Here is a 15,718-nt window from a genome sequence, read left to right on the forward strand (position 1 = left end):
GATCTCAGGGTACCTGAGTTCGAGCCCCGCGTCGGGCTCTGTGCTGACAGCTCAGAGCCTGGAGCCTGTTTCGGATTCTGTGTCTCCTTCTCTCTCTGCTCCTCCTCTGTTCATGCTCTGTCTCTCTCTGTCTCAAAAATAAATAAAAGTTAAAAAAAATTAAAAAAAAAATAAATAAAAAGGAGAAATCAGAAGGAGGAAAGGAGAGATAAGTCTCAAGCAAGTTCAAAACTTAGCAAGGCAAATTTCATTAGATCTTAAGGTTCAAGAACAATATTTGATGCTGTGCCCTCCAGGCCCACTGGGATGGTAGCATTCTCACCAGTACTTGTTATTGTTTGCTTTTTATGTTACCCATCCTAAAGTGTGTGAAGTGGTTTCTCATAGTGTACTTGGCTATTCTCTAAAACTTTTATTGATGTCCAATATACATGCAGAATAGTTCACAAAATGACCATACTTGTTTAACAAGCACTTAGATATAAAAATAGATTGCTAGGAAAAATGTCCACTTTTGTTTCTCTTCTCTCTTTATATGACTCCAAATTCATATATGTCAGATTTACTATAAACCATATATTCTTTGTATTCCTTTCTATTATTTAATTTATTTTTTAAACTTCAGACTGGGTATTTTCTGCTAATCTCTATTTGACTTGGCTTATCCTTTCTTTTCTGGTGGTCAATCTTGGTTTTTTTTGTTTGTTTGTTTTTAGTTCTAGAATATCTATATTACTCTTTTTCTCAACGTTTTTTATTTATTTTTTTGGGACAGAGAGAGACAGAGCATGAACGGGGGAGGGGCAGAGAGAGAGGGAGACACAGAATCGGAAACAGGCTCCAGGCTCTGAGCCATCAGCCCAGAGCCCGACGCGGGGCTCGAACTCACGGACCGCGAGATCGTGACCTGGCTGAAGTCGGACGCTTAACCGACTGCGCCACCCAGGCGCCCCTATATTACTCTTTTTCTAAAAAAAAAATAGATTCCAGTTCCCTGGATAAATTTTATTTTATATTTTATATTTAATTTAATTTTATTTTAATTCCAGTGTAGTTAACATACAGTGTTATATTAATTTCAGGTGTACAATATAGTGATTTAACAATTCCATATATTACTGAGTACTCATCAAAATAGGTGTACTCTTAATTCTCTGGAGAAATTTTATATTATTGTCTTCTCTTCTCTTGGACATAGTGATTATAGTTATTTAAAAATCTCTCTCAGTAACTTGAGTATGTACTCATTTGTGAAACAGTTTATATTGTCTGTTTTTCTCTTGGTGTATTTGGTAATTTGAGAGTTAATGCCAGATATTATGTTGTCATAGTGGTTCTGTATGCATTGCCTTCTTCCAGAGAGGCTCTATCCTGTTTATGGTGCTTTACCAGATAGGGAGAGATCACCTTAACCCAAGTAGTGCTTGATATATACCAAAATGGACAGAAGTCTGTGAAAAGCTCAGAATATTTATTTACTCTTATTGACAGGGTATGATATTCCAGGGGCTTACTGAGAACCTTGGATATTTATTAGAGCCCTTTGTCCTTGGAAGGTCCTAAACTCCAGTTCAGGAGTTTAACGTTGTATTGTTGCCAGAAATTCAACCCTGTTTCTCTTCAGTTCCTGCTTTGCTTCTTGGACTTGCAACTTAGGCAACTTAAAAATTTAATAAACATTTTTGACACTTAGTCTTCTGTCCTCGCATTATGTCTGGGATTTTGTCTTTAGGGTTGAGTATTTTTGCAGCCCCCAAACTGATTATTTTTTTCATCCTCAGGCCTGTGAGATTATCTAATTTTTCTGGCTTCTCTACCTCTCACCAGCTTCCATCTGTCAGATTCTTAGTCTTTCCCCACTGCCTCATATTATCAAATATTATGTTTGACTCAGAAATGGAGAATATGGAATATCTATGCATTTTCCTTCTTTCTATGATCTTGGCCCTTCAATTTTGGCTCCATTTGCAGTTTTCTGATGCCTCCACATGGGTCGGTAGGTTAGTTTGTTTCTTTCTCTCCTCCCCCCCTTCTTTTTTTTTTCTTTCACTTATCTAGACATTTTCATTGTTTTTGGTGGGAACGTCATCCTGCTACACGACAATGTATCATAGCTAGAAATTAAAGTCAGTTCCTTCCTTCTCTCATTTTAGTAATATTTTTTGGTACCTACTGTACGTCAAGCACTGTGCTTGGAGTTGGGGATATTGCAGTAAAGATTGTACCAACTATTCAGGTTAAAAAATAGATTGTTACAGGGCACCTGAGTGGCTCAGTCGGTTAAGAGTCTGACTCTTGATTTTTTTCGGCTCAGGTCATGATTTCACAGTTTGGTTCCTGAAATCAAGACCTGCATCTGGCTCTGTGCTCAAGTGCAGAGCCCGTTTGGGATTCTCTCTGCTCCTCCCCCACTTGTGCATGCTCTCTCTTTCTCTCTCTCTCTCTCAAAACAAAGAAGTAAACTTTAAAAAAATAGCTTGTTACCTGTACCTCAGAAACTCCCTGTATACTCCTCCCTCATCCTACACTCATCTGCCCCACCAAAAAGTAATCATTATCTTGAATTTTGTGTTATCACTCTGTTCTTTAGTTTCACATATGTATATATCCTTAAACAGGACTTTATAAAAGAATTTTATAAAATTGAAATCATATTACATATATTCTTTTGTTAATTTTTGTTCTTAGAACAGCAATTTATATTTGAACAAGTGATTCTATAAAAATGTTTGAAGATGGACTCCTCCAAACATACCTTTTAGTGGTTTTAGGAGGCCATTTAGTGGTCAACAGGGCACAGCACCATACAGCAACTCTGATTTGCTTTTGTGCTTGTGGGTTGTGCTGAGAACTTTGTTCCTCTTTGTTACTGAAGCAAATAGCATACGATGAAGTTTAGTAAGCAAGAGCTAAATTAAGTCAAGAATGAACAGAAAATTCCCAGTGGTTTGAGCTGTGGCCACAGGAAACACAGGGTATCAAAGGTAGAACATAGGTGCTTCTTAGTGAGTTTGGAGTTTAGGGCAGAGCAGTGTGTAGTTTTTTTAAGTGTTGAGCACATTAAGAACTATGTTTCTTGAGTCTTCGGGGCTATTTCTGTAGTAGGGTCTGGAAAGCTGGGTTTGCTTACTCAATGAGATACAATCCTGACATTTCCCAGAGTCAGTTTAAACTCCCACAAAGCATCTTGCTGTGTGTCAGTGTGAAGTGTGTAGACTTACAATGTGTCTGAGCCAGATGCTGCATTGTCATCATTTAGCCCTGTTTTTTGAGAGCTGGCTCCACTGACAACAAACACATGTCAAAAATTAATAATAGAAAAGTTTCTTTTTTTTAATTTTAACCATATCATGAAGTAAAACATCCCCTCATTCCTCTCCCCCTATCCTGCCCCAGTCCATCATACTTTTTAAACTAGATTCTAGCAACTAATGAATAATAGAGACAAAGCATAGTTCTTTCTCTCCCTGGTGAAAAATGGCATGATTTGTTATTCATGAGTTCTTGTTTTCTTGGAGGATTGTTTGATGAAATTTGTGGGTGATATGTATCCTATCATTGCCTGGAGGCCTTTTAGATTCCTCGCTTAGAGTATTTTCCTTTTGTTTTTAATAAACTTGCAAATAGTTGTGGAGAAGAGCCACCTGTTTTAGTACGATGTCCCCGCAAACCCACTCCCAAATTAACACATTCAACATTTTACAGTATTTCTTCACAAGTTACAAAGACGGAGTGAAAGAAAAAAGCTGCTTTTAAAAATAATCTAGAAGATGAAGTTACTACTTCATCTTGCCAATGTCAAGACTCTTCCTTTGTCCCTCTGGTTGTTGCCATCTGCATTTTGAATAAGGTTCGGTCAGTTCAATACAGCAGGAAATCTTGTCTGAGTTAGGCAAGGCTTCTGTCTAAGCAGAACAGGCATGCTTTTGCCACTAAAGGGGAAGAAATGACAGCCTAGTCTACCATGGAAGGCCTTGGTCTCCATTGCTGTGTTTGCTGAGTTGGGTTTGGGATTAAGCATCTATGAACTGGCCTCATGATTCTCCTTAGACCCAGAGGGGCTTCTGTTTCCAGAAGTTCAGTTACAGAAGACATACTTCACTGGTATGCCCTAAATTGAAGATTATTTTATAAAATCTGAGCTAAGCAACTCTGCATTGGGAAGGCAGAGGCTTATTTTTAAAATTTGTAACAGGTACAAGAATTAACTGCATGTCTTAAATATATATATATATATATAATATTTATATCATATATATTAAATTATTATATATAATCATTAAATTTATATATATATATATATATATATATATTAAAGTTAATCATCTTCACTTACCTGAAGCTAAAGTAACTTCATACAAAATCCAGCAAAATGATCCATTTGGAATATTGCCCCAAACCCAGAAAAATGGAAAAATAAAAGTCTTAGAACAATCAAGATAGATTTCAAGTGGTGACATCCACTCTTGTTTATAGAATGCTACTATGCACCCGTATTTTGTGGAAAGTAGTTATTACTCTGGAGCCCGACCCCTGGGGTTGAATCCAGGCTCTGTCAGTCACTAGCTCTGTGGCTTTGGGCAAGCTACTTTAATGGTCTGTGCCTCACTTTTTTATCTTTAAGATGGAGATAATAAAATTGATATAGAATTAAACGTATTAATACTTGTGCAGGCATTAGAACAGTGTCTGGCATATAGTAAACACTTAGAAAATATTAACTATTATCTTACTTATTCTTGCTTTGTTATTTATTATTTCAAATACTCTTGCTTTTTATGCTTGGTGATCTAGTTTCCAGGTATACAGGTAATTATAACTATAAATTAGAAGGGAAAAGACAGTTCTAGCATATTTTACATTTAAAATATGACACTTGGTTTTCAATTTAAGGAAAAAGGAAAAAACATAAAAACTAAGCGTAAGAACTCAAAAAGTTCAGCAGTCTTAGTATTTAGTGTATGAAAAAATAGCCATAAACTTTGAACAGCTCCAGAGGGCATTAGTGTATTTCAGCATAGTTTAGTACCTAGTGTTCAGAGTAATGATTCTGATTCAGGAAGAAAATGTTAAATTCTCTTCATGGTGTTCAGTTCAGAGAAGACAAAAAGTGTTTTACATTTTAAGAAGATTCAAAAACAAACTTTAAAGAAAGGTATTGAAAGACCCATTTCTAGAGGATTTTTAATTATATGTTTTTAAAAAAAAATTTTAATATTTATATTTATTTTTGAGACAGAGAGAGAGCAGGGGTGTGTGAGCAGGGGAGGAGCAGAGAGAGAGGGAGACACAGAATCCGAAGCAGGCTCCAGGCTCTGAGCTGTCAGCACAGAGCCTGACACGGGCTCGAACCCAAGAACTGCGAGATCATGACCTGAGCTGAAGTCAGACACTCAACCGACTGAGCCACCCAGATGCCCCAAATTATATCAGTTTTATTGTATTTGCATTTTTTTTTTGCCTCCTCCTTTGGGTCCAAATTGGTTTTTCTTCAGAATTATATGTAAATATGATCCTTAGGCACAAGCATTGTTCTATTAAATGCCCGACATACCTAAGTTTAGCCTTTGTTTTAGCCACTGCACTGCTCAGTAGTACCTTCATACAAAATCTTCATGGCTGTCAAGCCAGCCAGGTTTTGTTTTGTGGTTATGTTCACCAGGAGCTGAGATGAATTCCGTATCATGCCAACTCTGTGTTGCAACATGATCTGTAATGTTTACATACACATTGTTGAGGAAAAAGACCATTTTGCTCTAAATTCTTTTTTTAAATTTTTAATTGTGGCAAAAACACATGATATAAAATTTACCATCTTAACCATTTTTAAGTGTACAGTTCAGTAGGTTAGCTATATTCATATTGTTTGGTAACAGATCTCTAGAACTTTTTCCTCTTGCAAAACTGAAATGCCATGTCCACTAACTCATTTCCCCTCTCAGTCTCTAGCAACCATCATTGTTTTCTTTTTCTATGAATTTAATTACTTTAGATGACACATATAAGTGACATTATATGGTATTTATCTTTTTGTGAATGGCCTATTTTACTTAGCATAACATCTTCAAGGTCCATCCATGTTGAAGCCTGTGACAGTATTTCCTTCTTTTTTTAAGACTAAGTAGTAATTCCGTTGTATGTATTAGCACATCCATTGGTAAACATTTGAGTTGTTTCTACCTCTTGGCTATTGTGTGTAATGCTGCAGTGAATATGATTATTTAACATTTCTTCAAGATCCTGCTTTCAACTATTTTGGATACATACCTAGAGGTGGGACTGCTGGATCACATGGCAGTTCTGTTTTTAATTTTTTAAGGAAACTCCATGTTGTTTCTTAAAACATGTAAAGTGGCTGCACCATTTTATATTCTCACCAACAGTGCATAAGGATTCTAATTTCTCCACAGCCTTACCGGTATTTGTTATTTTGTTTGATCAATAGTGTCCATCTTAACGGGTATAGACTAATACCTCATTGTGGTTTTAATTTGCATTTCTCTAATGATTAGTGATATCAAGCATCTCTTCATGTGCATCTTGGCCATTTGTATGTCCTTTATGTAGACATGTCTATTCAAATCTTTTGCTCATTTTTATATCAGGTGATTTGTTGTTGAGTTGTAGTTTTTATATGTTCTGGATATTAAGCCCTTATCAGATACATGGTTTACAAATCTTTTCCCTCATTCTATAGGTTGAATGAAAGTTTTAAAAATTTAATGTAGTCCCATTTGCTTTTTTTTTTTTTTTTGCTTTTGTTGCCTGTGCTTTTGATGCCATAACCAAGGAATCATTCCCAAACCCAGTATCATGAAGGTTTTCCCCTGTTTCTTTCTAGAAATTTCATGGTTTTAGGCCTTATGTTTAGAACTTTAATCCATGTTGAATTTAATTCTTGTGTATGCTATAAGGTAAGAGTTCAGCTTAATTCTTTTGCATGTGGATATTCAGTTTCCCCAGCACCATTTGTTGAAGAGATTGCCCATTTTTCCCCATTGGATGGGGAAACATCATTGCAAACATCATTTGATCATTATATATAATTTATGTATATATGATTTTTTATATATGATTATTTCTGGGCCCTGTATTCTGTGCCATTGCTGTATACATCTGCCATTATGCCAATACCACCCTGTTTTGATTATTTAGCTTTGTAAATGTTTTTGAAATTAGAAAATGTGAGACCTCTAAATTTGTTCTCCATTTTCAAGGTTGCTCTATTTGGGGTTCTAGAGATTCCATATGATTTTTAGGATTTTTTTTTCCTGTTTCTGTAAAAACTGTCATTGGGATTTTTTTTAGGGACTTTAATAGAGATTGTTTGAGGTAGCATGGGAATTTTAGCAGTGTTATGTCTTCCAATCCACGAACATGGCTATCAGGCCAGGTGTTTGCATGTTTAATTTTTTTCAGCCATGTTTTGTATTTTTCAGTTTGGTTAAGTTTATTCCTCAGTATGTTATTCTTTTTTTAATTTTTTTTATTTTTTAAATATTTATTTATTTTTGAGAAAGAGACACATCATGACCTGAACAGAAGTCAGACACTCCATTGACTGAGCCACCCAGGTGCCCCAATTTTTTTTATTTTTTAATGTTTATTTATTTTTGAGAGAGAGTGATAGAACATGAGTGGGAAAGGGGCAGAGAGAGAGGGAGACACAGAATTCGAAGCAGTCTCCAGTCTCTGAGCTGTCAACACAGAGCCCGACATGGGCCTTGAACTCGTGAACCACAAGATCATGACCTGAGCCGAAGGTGGTCACTTAACCAATTGAGCCACCTAGGCACCCCATTAATTTTGAAGCTATTATAAATGGGATTGTTTTTTTAATGCCCTTTCTAGATTGTGATTGTTTTGTGTATAGAACTTCAATGAATTTTTTTGTATGTTATATTTGTATCCTAAAACTTACCTTAATATATTTATTAATTCTAATAGGTTTTTTTTTTTGATAGAATCTTTAGGGTTTTCTACACATACAGTCATGTCTTCTGCAAACAGATAACTGTCCTTCTTCCTTTCTTTTTTGGATGCCTTTTATTTTGTTTCCAATTATTCTGCCTAGGACTTCCAGTAATGCTGAAGAAGTGACAGTGGCCTGGGGTGCCTGGGTGACTTGATTGCTTAAAGGTCTGACTCTTGATTTCAGACCAGGTCATGACCTCATGGTTGTGAGATTGAGCAGCATCAGGCTCCACATTGGCAGCATGGAGCCTGCTTGGGATTCTCTTTCTCATCCTCTCTCTCTGCCCCTCCCCCACTCGTACTGCCTCCTTCTATCTCTGAAAATAAATAAAAATATATTAGAAAAAAAAAAAGAAGTGGCTTTGTCTTGTTTCTGATCTTAGAGGAAAATCTTTCAGGCTTTCACCATTGGGTATGATGTTAACCGTAGGCTTTTCATATATGGCCTTTATTATGTTGAGATAGTTTCTTTCTATTCCTAGTTTGGTGAGTGTTTTTATCCTGAAAGTGTGTTCAATTTTGTCAAATGCTGTTTCTAAATGAATGGAAATGATCATGTAGTTTTTGTCTTTCATTTTGTCAATGTGGTATATTACAATGGTGTATTACATTGAATGATTTGTAAGTTGAATTATCATTACATTCCAGGAATAAGTCCCACTTGGTTATGGTGTGTAGTCCTTTTAATGTGCTGAATTTGGTTTGCAATTATTTTGTTGAAGATTTTCACATCAATATTAATCAGGAATATTCGTCTGTAGTTTTCTTTTCCTATAGTATCTTTGTCCGACTTTGATATAAGGGTAATGCTGGCTTCATAAAATGAATTAGGAATTATTTTAGAAAAGTTTGAGGAAAAGTTTAGTGTTAATTTTTCTTTAAAGATTTGATAGAATTGTCCACTGAGGCCTCCTGGTCCTGGGCTTTTTTTCTCCATTGGGAGGTTTTGATTACTGATTCAGTCTCCTTACTAGTTATAAATCTGTTCAGAATTTTTATTTCTTCATAACTCAGATTTGATAGGCTGTATATTTCTGGGAATCTATTTTGCCCTACACTCTTGACCACCATCTCTTTCCATTTGGATCTGAATTACTCCTAGGAATGTGACTTTAATTGTATGTTGTTGAGACTATCCTTAATATATCTCTGCTTATGGCTTGGTAAGTATGAGCATTTTGGTTTCATCAAAGAGGGCATCCAATCTTGTGAGTAGCTACCTCACTCACAGAGATACTGTAAGTCTTAATGTAAGAAGCTTAGTGTTTATCAAAGGCTATCATGGAACTGCTACCTTCATGGAGGAAGAAGTGTTGCTTTTTTCTATTTCTACTTTCTTGGACTTCTATGAAGATAAAGTAGAAAGGTTTAGATTTGAATATCTAACATGAATGTCTTGAATACATAAAATGAATATTTTTAAATGAATCCTAAATTAGAGTAAAATTCTGAAGAATTTTTTCTTATATTAGGTTGAAGATCTTTTTTAAATTCTAAATCCCTCAGGAGAAAAATTTCAGAAAGCAGCTCCTCAGTCCAAATATGGTCAACATTGGTTGAGGAGTCACCATACTTATGTAGATTTTTAAAAACTAGTTTGGAGTCACCATACTTATGTAGAATTTTAAAAACTAGTTTGAATACTAACCTAGTTACCTAATCTTGGAAATGTGTAAGTTTGGTTGGGAGATGGCAAAGTTAGGGAATCTTGATGGTGGATGGAGCAAGAAAGCGTTGCAAGTTGATTGCAAGTTTATAATTATTAATAGAAAAATAAGCCTGGATCACTTTTATATTCTAAGTAAGACAGATGTATATAAGTAATAGCACATTGGGTTCCATGGGGTCCTACAATCTTGGAAGAAGTACAGCAGGATGATATTCTTATATTGATGTTAACTGACTGAATGCTTTTTACTTTCCTTTGAAAATATAAAGTAATTTAAGAAAAGGACAAAAAAGTTTGAGGTCACTAATAATTCATATTGCTGTGTTTTCCATAGTAAGATTGGAAAACTTTTTTTTTTAATGTTTAAGAGACTTTATATTTGGTCATATTTATCTGATCAGTTAGGTTTTTTAACGTTTATTTTTATTTCAACCTTAGAGTTAGTTTATTGTAAAGAGATAGTCTTGTTCTAATAAACTTTCAGATCTGCCTTAAACATTTAAAGTTTTCAAATGAAAACTTGCAGTGCTGTCACATTATCAGGGAATTTAGTGTTATTTGAAGGAATAGCATTAACCTCCAAACTCCAGTGAGGCAGAATATTTAAACTACACCACTGTATTCTTAGTATGTAAGACTTTAGTTTACCTGGATAAATCTATGCTGGATGAATGTTTGCCAAATGTAACTTACAAGAAATTTCACATGTTATGCTCATAGAATCACAAGCCAGTTAATGAGATAATGATACCCCCATTGAATTACTCTTCTGAGTTTCCTTTGTTTTTTCCTTTCTGCCTAACGTTTTAGTTCTAGGGTGTCCTCTCACCACTTTGGACCTCTGTCCTTCATAGCCAATAGGCACTCTCTTAGTGATCTAGTCTTACCTGATTCTATAGCTTTATCTCTCATCTTTGTGCAAATCAATCCCAAATTATACAGCCCAGACATCTCTCCTAAGCTCCATACTACTTTATCAGCCTGCCTATTTGATATCTACAATTAAACTTTAAATAGACACTTCACACTTAACATTTGCAAAACTGAACTTCTGCTCTTTCTTCCAAATCTACTCTATCAAGAGCCTTTCCTCACTCAATGATGGCAGCTCCCGTCTTAAGGTTGCTCAGGCCAGAAAACCAGAATAAAGTCCTTTATTCTTCTCTTCCTTTCAAACCCTATATTTAATTTATTAGGACATCTTGGTGTTTCTGCCTTCTTCAAAATGTACATGAATTTGACTGAATGGTTGTTCTTACAAATTAAAAAAAAAAAACTGAGGTTCAGAGAAGTTACGAGAACATCCTAAGTTCACAAAAGTAGTTAGTAATAAAGTCATAATTCAAATCCATATTTTCTAACTGACCACATATATAATATGTTCTTTTTGTAATACTAGTGCTTCTCCAAAATAAATGCTATAATTTTTTTTAATTTTATTTATATAGTTCAGAAATATGATCTGACCTGTTGTGTAACTGGGTCTTTTTAAATAGTATATGTTATTTCAGTGAGGTTCTATAGGAATTTTTTAAGCCTAATTTTCTAATTTATAAATACTTGCCAATTCAGTTGAATTGATTGGTACTTATCTCTTCTTGTATCTTCCTCTGGGTCAAGAACTATGCTTTCAATTGAAAATTGTATATTGGGTAAAAAGAAAAAGTGTGGGGGTAGAAGTCATGAAATAAAATATTCAAAGAGATCTCTTAGAAAGCTCTTTGTTAATATTTTCTTGTTCTGTCTGAATTTAGAACATGTATTAACTCTTGCTACCTTAGATAAAAATACTTTTCTATTTCTTGGAGTTTTCATGGTATGTAATATTGATTTTGATACTAATCATTGAAGCTTAGGTTATATAATTATTATTTAAATTATTTAGAGTTTTCTCTTAAGGGCTTCTGTATCAGAAGGACATTTTATAACTTTGAAGTCCATTAGAGCGTATATTTTCTAATTGATTATTATGGCTAAAAGTCGAAGGATTGGCATCTTAGTAGAGGGCCGAAAAGAAATGTAGCAGAAATGAAGTATGTCAAGCCAAATTTTATGAGATTTAAGGACCTCTTGAAAGAAACCAAGACTAAGCTTTTGGGAGATGTCTATTATGTCTGTTGATGTGACATCTTTGGAAAATGATCAATTTTTTAGATTTATGTACATGTAGAACACTTATCTATAAAACAGATTTTAGGTAAAGAGCCCTTGGTGTCATTATTCCATCTTTTTTTCTCTTTTAAATTTGTGTTTTAAAGTTTACTTGTTTTGTTATTTCACCAATTTGTGTTATTCTGTTCCAACGATGAAAATGTGATGAATATTTAATTCAGAGAAGCAATTTTCACATCTCACATCCTACCTACCTACCTATCTACCTACCTACCTACTTGCCTTTGCTTTGATAGAAGTATTTAGCATGGAATCTCTTTTAAGACATTCTTATAGGCTTTGGAAATACCTCTCAAAGCAAACAGATGATTATTTGGGGCATCAAACCCAAAAGCTGCGCCTAGAAATTTACTCCCTATGGCAACTGAATGAGTTAAAGTTGTGTGGTGCCTGCAACCATAATGACATGTATTTAGAAAGGTAACTCAGTTTGCTGCTTCTAAAAAAAATGTCTGTTGACAAACAAATCTAAAATAATAGTTCAAAAAAGAGATACTTTATTTCTGGAAAACGTGATACTTCTGTTACCGTTTGCAGTGGTGGATATCTGTGAGTCTTTATACTGTGAAATAAACTGGTCAACTATACTGCTGTCTTTTCTTTTTCATAGTGTATGCCAATTAAAGGCCTAGGATTCGTGCTTGGAGCCTATCAGTGCATTTGCAAAGCAGGATTCTATCATCCTCAAGACTTCTCACTGAACAACCTCCCGAGTAAGTGCCCTTTGCTTCTGTGCATATATATGAGTATGCATAATATACACCATTATTAGTTATTCAGATTTCCTTTTAACTTTGTTGGGGTTCTTTATTTCAGTCCCCACTGGTTTGACATTCTTTCAACCCTTAAGGAGTTTTTGCTTTGGTTTGTCATCTGTAGTACCCTGGAGTACCATAAAAAAAGTGTATATTTTGGTTTTCAGTACATTTCCTGAAAATAGTGTAGCTATGCAGTAAGCTCATTTGGGATTTAGTTATTGAGAGCGGTTGCTGCAGGAAGTTCCTAAATCTCATTTTGCTAGTTTATTTATTTATTAATTTGTTTATGTATTAGTTTTCTATGCTGCATAAAGAAATACCACAAAGTTGACACAAATTTATTATCACACAGTTTTCATTGGTTCCCTTTCTAGTCAGAGGTTAGCTTGGTCCCCTGACTCACCAGGCTAAAACTGAGGTGTCATCTGGGACGTGGTCTGATCTGAGGCCCAGGGTCTTCTTGCAAACTCATGTAGGCCAATATCTTGGAACAGTATGCTTGAAGCCACCATGTTTTGGATAGATGTTAGTCAGTCTGGGCTTCCTCTCAGCTTTTAAAAGTTACCTAAAGGCCTATCCAGGTGACCCTTTTACAACATTGCAGCTCACTTCTTCAACACTAGCGAAAGAATTTCCTCACTCTGCTCAGATTGAAGCTTCTATAACACAATGTAATCACGAGAGTGACTATCCCGTCACTTTGCCAGATAATGTAACCTATTCGAAGGAGAGACTATCTCATCATATTTACAGGTCCACTCACATTCCAGGGGAGGTGATCATACAGGGTGTATACTCCAGAATCAAAACTTGACTATCTGGTTTTATATTCCTATTCCAAAAAATGTCAGTGCTACAATTAGAATGTTGTTTTTTTTTTTTTTTTTTTTTTACTTTATCTCTAGAGAATGCAATGTTGCCACATTGCACTTGTAGCCAGCTATTGGATTTGGTAACAAAGAGAGAGAGAGCGTAGTGGTAAAAGGGGTGGTTTTATAGGAAGTTAGGGTTTGGGATTACGGAAACTGAGGTGCAGGTATCTTTTAGATAGTCATTCACAAATCTTTGCAGCCCCTTTTATTGGTCTATATAGGAGTTTGCATTTCTACTAGGCGTCGTTCAAAGGGTACACTGAGATTGAGACCTGAGCTTCTTCCTCTGGGAATTTTGGCACGCATTTGGAGGTTTTTTTGTTCTGTTTTATTTTCTCCTGGAAAAAATTATTCTTGGAATTGAGTCTGTTTACATTTAACTTTAGGCTCTGGAGATGAGTAACATTTTGCTCTCTCCTCAGTTGTATAGTTCAGAGGTCAGCCCTTGTTCTGATTAGTAGTTAAAGGTATAATTCTAGGATGGCCTCCAAGATTCTGTTCCCACGTGCCCTGTCCAATACCTTCCTCTTAAGTGTGGGTAGGACCTCGGAATACAGTTAGTTGGTTACTCCCTTGCTTAAGCTATATTATCTAGCAAAGGTGATATATAGTCACCTATGTGATTACATTGCACTCAGTAAGATTCCTTCCCATAGTAACAGACTGAAGAGAGGTTCTGGTGTTGGCTTTGAAGAAGTAAACTACCTTGTCGTGAGAGGGCCACATGGCTAAAACCTGAGAGTGGCCTCTGGAAGCAGAGAGCAAATCTCATGGGCAGCAACCAAGAAAACATGGACCTCGGTTCTACAGCTGCAAGCAACAAAATTTTCCACAAAGCCCGAAAACATGTGGAAGAGGATCCTGAGCTCCAGAGGAGAATTCAGCCAGGCCAAAACCTTGACTTCAGCATAGTGAGACCCCAAGCAGAGAGCCCAGTTACACTGTGTCCACACTTTTGATCAACAGAAACTGGGAAATAATGAAGAGGTATTTTAAGCCCCCAAATTTCCAGTCATTTGTTATGTAGCAATAGAAAACTCATGCAATGGCAGTGATGATAACATATTTTCAGGATGGATATGCTTTTCCTTGCATCTGTGTGTACCAACCCATGGCAATACCAGAGCCACTTTGACATTCTTCACATTTATCGTCCAGACGTAACATATGATTCAACACTGAAGAATTAAGAGAATAGGTTTTAGCTTATGTTCGGTGAAGGTATTTTGTATCTGGTTTACCCACATTTGTTCTCAGCTCCCACTATGTGACTGAAATAAAACATCTAAATATTTTAGAACCAGAGAATGACTATGCTATTTGCTTACAACACCACCAGGAGAAACTAGTTAACCTTTAACAACTTATCTTTATTTAATTTGCACACTCCTACTTTCTTCCTTATTTTAAAAGCCAGTGTTTTTCACTGGACCTACTTTCTCTAAGAAAAGGCGGCTTCTCTGTGTAAATCAGACTCCTGTGTTGTACATACTGCAGCCACGGAAAAGAGGCCACAGTTTTTAGAAAGATGATCTATATTTAGACCTTAGCTGTGATTCAGCTTTGACCTTAGCACATACTTAACGAGACCTGACCTTCCTCAATGACAGAGCAGAAAGCTAGCTACACATTACAATTTGAAGTCAGTAAAGTGTTCCTTGACCAAAACTATCTTTCCTGATGGTCTTGTCAGGTTGCAGGAAAAACCACTATTATTTACTCCTTGTCCTAAAGAAAGAATACAACAGTCTGACCAGGAATGCAAGTTATAACTTATCAGGGTCATCAACTGAGGACTGCCAAACATTTTTTCTATTTTTTGTTATTATCAAAACATATACTATATATATCTGTGTTTTGCTATATTGCCTTTTCATCATAGCATCCAGGAAGTTCATACTGACAGTTGTTTTCAAATGTTTTTAGGGAGCTACCCATGACTTAAGGAATGACTAGGTATAGCTCTGGAACCAACGGTAAAGAAGGCATTGAAGACCCAAAAATGAGATAATATTTGTGAAACTGATAGCATAGTATATGGCATGTAACAAGTGTTCATAGATATAGTTAAATAAGTGAATAATCACACATGCATGTGAACAAACAGCAGTGATAATCCTTAAACATCATTGATCACTAGCATCCTGTCACATATTTTATCATACTACAATAACCAATTTTTTAAAACTAGAACTTTTGGAGAATGAATTCTACGTGGACAGGACGGCAGAAGTGTAACAACCAGTGACACATTGAGTAGGGCAGTGGGAAGA

The 15,718-nt window shown here is 35.6% G+C and overlaps 1 protein-coding gene across 1 annotated transcript in view; it reads left to right on the top strand.

The window, feature by feature from the left end:
* GPR158 (G protein-coupled receptor 158) overlaps nucleotides 1–15,718 on the top strand; it is a 425,672-nt gene that overhangs the window by 184,847 nt on the left and 225,107 nt on the right. The window contains exon 3 of the mRNA XM_047065052.1: nucleotides 12,426–12,528. Within this exon, the coding sequence (XP_046921008.1) occupies nucleotides 12,426–12,528 (103 nt within the window). The remainder of the gene's footprint in view (nucleotides 1–12,425; nucleotides 12,529–15,718) is intronic.

This window comes from Lynx rufus, unplaced genomic scaffold, assembly GCF_022079265.1.
Source record: "Lynx rufus isolate CCGP_SWC_20201006 ecotype Redwood Valley unplaced genomic scaffold, mLynRuf1.p SCAF_7, whole genome shotgun sequence".
Classification (NCBI taxonomy): Eukaryota; Metazoa; Chordata; class Mammalia; order Carnivora; family Felidae; genus Lynx; species Lynx rufus.